Genomic DNA, 3272 nt, shown 5'->3' with positions numbered 1-3272 from the left:
AAAAAAAAAATCTACAACCACTGGATAAGATGCACCCAGTTTTTAGACCCCAAAGTTTTTGGAAAAGGGTGCATCTTATACATGGGGAAATACGGTATTAAATAGATGGTTATTGTCTGCCACTGACGTTTTGTGGGTGGTTATTTTGCAGCAACTAATACATTGGGCAAGCAGACCTTCTCAACAGATTTGCATTTTTCTTTCCTGGAACTCCAGATTTTTATACTATAGTGTTTAAAGTCTCCCTGGAAGAGGCAAATGACTAGGGAGAGCCTCACCTTCTGGGAGAACGGCTCCTACTCCTCCTGTAGCGCAGTGTGGGAGAGCGACGGGGCTTGTCCAAGTCGCGGTAGCTTCTCCGCCGGTGATCGGGTGATGGTACTCGCTCCAACTGGAACCAAGATGAGTCAGTGATGAGCACAGGCTTATACAGAACCATCCAGAAACACTGCTTACACTCCCCATCCGGTCCTACATTCTCCCTTCAAGGGACTTAACAAACCTGTAGCACTTACAGTGCTTAAGTTGTGTTATCTAAATACCATATCTCAGTAAAGGGAAACAAGGGCTCCTTGGAAAATGGCTAATAGCAGGTCTGGGGCAGAAGGTAAGAAGACATGATTAGAATATACTGTCATATTAGAAAGCAAGGGGCTGGCCAAGTGGCTCAGTTGGTTAAGAGCTCCCTCAAGAGTTTGAGCTCTGAGCAACAGCGGTTCAATGCCTGGCCCGAGCTGAACAGCCAACAGGTGGCAGGATGGCTCAGCTTAAAAAAAAAAAAAAAAAGCAAGGAGACCTAGAATACTATGATTGTTATCAAAAAGTTTCAGGAGTCAAGTTGAAGGGTCCCCACTGGCTATAAAGATGGGACAGTTTGAGCCTCAAGGACTATAGTGGTTCAAAACACATCAAATATGCTTATATCCATGAGTTTACAATGTTACCAAGAACAAAAGAGCATTCCTCACCTTGGGAGGATACAAGGAAATCAATTCATTATAAAAACTGAGAAACGGAAATATTTATCTTGTGTTTTCTATATAAATTATACCTATGAAAATTGTTGATTTGGGGCCGGCCGAGTGGCGCGATGGTTAAGAACTGGCTTGGGACGTCAGAGGGCCCCGGTTCGGATCGCACATATGAGGGCCAGTGACACTGCCCTCCACACCTAAGATGCTGAACAACAGCTCAACCTGGAGCTGGACTGCTGAGAGTCGCTGGCATCGGCGTAGGCTGCAGCCCCTGCTGCTGTGGGCTGCTATGAGCTACTGTGAGTGGCCGGCAGCCAGCGTGAGCGATCGACAGCTGCTAGAGCTGCTGTGAGCAGCTGTCCAATGGCCAGCGACCTACTGCCTCAGCTGGGAAGAGCGAAATGATCACAATACCAACATGAGCCAGTGAAGCGGCATCCTCCACAACTAGACTGAAGAACCAAAGGACAGCAACTTGTCTGTTCCCCTCCCCCAATGCCCCAATAAAATTTATTTAAAAAAAAAGCCTCTTGGTTCTAAGTATCCATAAACCAGCATTTCTTGTATTTCCCCCTAGTCTTTTTCTATACATAGATTGTTACTTTAATTTTAATCACAAATATTTTAGGCCCTTTTTTAACTTACCATAAGCATTTCTACATTAGTATATACTTTCCGTAATAGTTTTAATGGTTGCCTAATAGTTTGTTGAGTTGATACAATAGTTTACCTGACTGTTCCTTGACAACTTGGTTGTTTTCAACTTTTCAGCATCATAATAGTGAAAGAACATGACCAGGCAGTAGGCACTTTTTTTTTTCTTAATTCAGGCTTGGTCTTTAGGATAGGTTCAATTATAAACAGTATTATTTTTGTCCCAAGTATTTATTTTAATAGCTACCATTTATTACATAATTATAATGTCCCAATATATACGAAGAGCTTTTTGTATATCATCTCATTTAATGCTCATAAGTCCTAAGAGAAAGGTACTATCCTTGCTTTAAAGAGAATACTGAGATTAAGTAATTTGCACAAGATTATACCACGATATATACTGGGGGGTGCCAAAAAATGTATACATTTTGGTCAAAGTTGCTCAAGCAGTAGTTTGCTATTATCAGAAGTGTCTGGACGTGATGGTAACCACTTTGAGCACCTCTTGTAATTGCAGAAGTCAAACGTGACTTGTATTCATCTTTGTTATCGGTATATATTGAGTATTACAATTTTAATAAATTTTCCTTTCTTAAAATGTGTATACATTTTTTTGGCACCCTCTGTATAGCAGAACTGAGATATGAGTCAAGGCCTATTTAACTCTAAAGACCATACTCTTATTGACTAAATACTGTATTTTTTTGGTTAAAGAAAGTTTAAAATTGAAAACAAAACAAAACAAAACAAAAAGGCCCATTCCTATCCCCTATAACTGTCCCTCTAACCCCTAAGCCCTCTGGTATCTGACCTTCTCATCCTCTTCTTCCTCCTCTTCACTAGACTCCACGTCATCCATGTCTTCTTCTAGAGCGCTAACCCGAGGCTCCAGCTGCTCAGCTTCCTCGAGCACATAGCGTTTCTNACCTGGGGACTTGGAGCGGGATCTGTGCCGTCTATCTCGGGACCTGCTGCGGTGCCGTCTCGGACTCTTGCTCCGATGTCTTTCTCGGCGAGGGGAGGGGCTGTAGAAATGACTGGTCAGAATCCCATCTCTCTGACAATATACTTACAAAAAAGCACACCCCTCCCCAAACCCCTGTCTTTCATCACAAATCACAAAAGGCTTACCTCCTCCTTTTTGGAGACCGACTCCGCCTATATGGAAAGAAAAGAGGAAGAACCTTAGTATGTGTACTAGGTGTTGTAGATTGCAAAAATTGCCCAATTCTTCACCCATCTCAGTTATCCATGTCCTTTGTCATGTAACTTTTTAGCACCCTCCCACTCTCAAGTCTGGGATTGGCTATGTGCCTTGCTTTGGCCAATGGGATATTCACAGATGTGATCCAAGCAGATAGTGGAAAGCTACTTGCTGATTGGGCTTGTCTGCTCTTGAATTCTGCCATTGCCATGAGAACATGCCTAACCTAGCCTAGAATGAGACACACATGGAGAAGAGATGAGTTGCCCCAGCATCCTATACTGGCTAAAAGACTGAGAAACAGGTGAGTGAACATAACAATAAAAAAGAACTGCCGGGCAGGCCAAGTGGCGCGATGGTTAAGAACTGGCTTGGGACGCCAGAGGGCCCCGGTTCGGATCCCACATATGAGGGCCAGTGACACTGCCCTCCACAGC

General features: G+C 43.3%; 1 protein-coding gene across 2 annotated transcripts in view; it reads right to left on the bottom strand.

Moving 5' to 3' along the window:
• Window positions 1-60: 60 nt before the first annotated feature.
• PRPF38A (pre-mRNA processing factor 38A) overlaps window positions 61-3272 on the bottom strand; it is a 17689-nt gene continuing 14477 nt past the window's right edge. Inside the window, exons 6-7 of one of the 2 annotated variants that reach the window (XM_019625926.1) lie at window positions 2443-2490; window positions 61-391 (exon numbers count right to left, since the gene is read on the bottom strand). In XM_019625926.1, coding sequence (XP_019481471.1) covers window positions 275-391; window positions 2443-2490 — 165 coding nt within the window. In that variant the 3' untranslated portion in view covers window positions 61-274. The remainder of the gene's footprint in view (window positions 392-2442; window positions 2491-3272) is intronic. The other variant, XM_019625925.1, reaches the window with a different exon arrangement.

This window comes from Hipposideros armiger, unplaced genomic scaffold (genome assembly GCF_001890085.2).
Source record: "Hipposideros armiger isolate ML-2016 unplaced genomic scaffold, ASM189008v1 scaffold_646, whole genome shotgun sequence".
Classification (NCBI taxonomy): domain Eukaryota; kingdom Metazoa; phylum Chordata; class Mammalia; order Chiroptera; family Hipposideridae; genus Hipposideros; species Hipposideros armiger.
The sequence above is the reverse complement of the archived record's forward strand: the minus strand, read 5'-3'. Positions and strand labels throughout refer to the sequence as shown.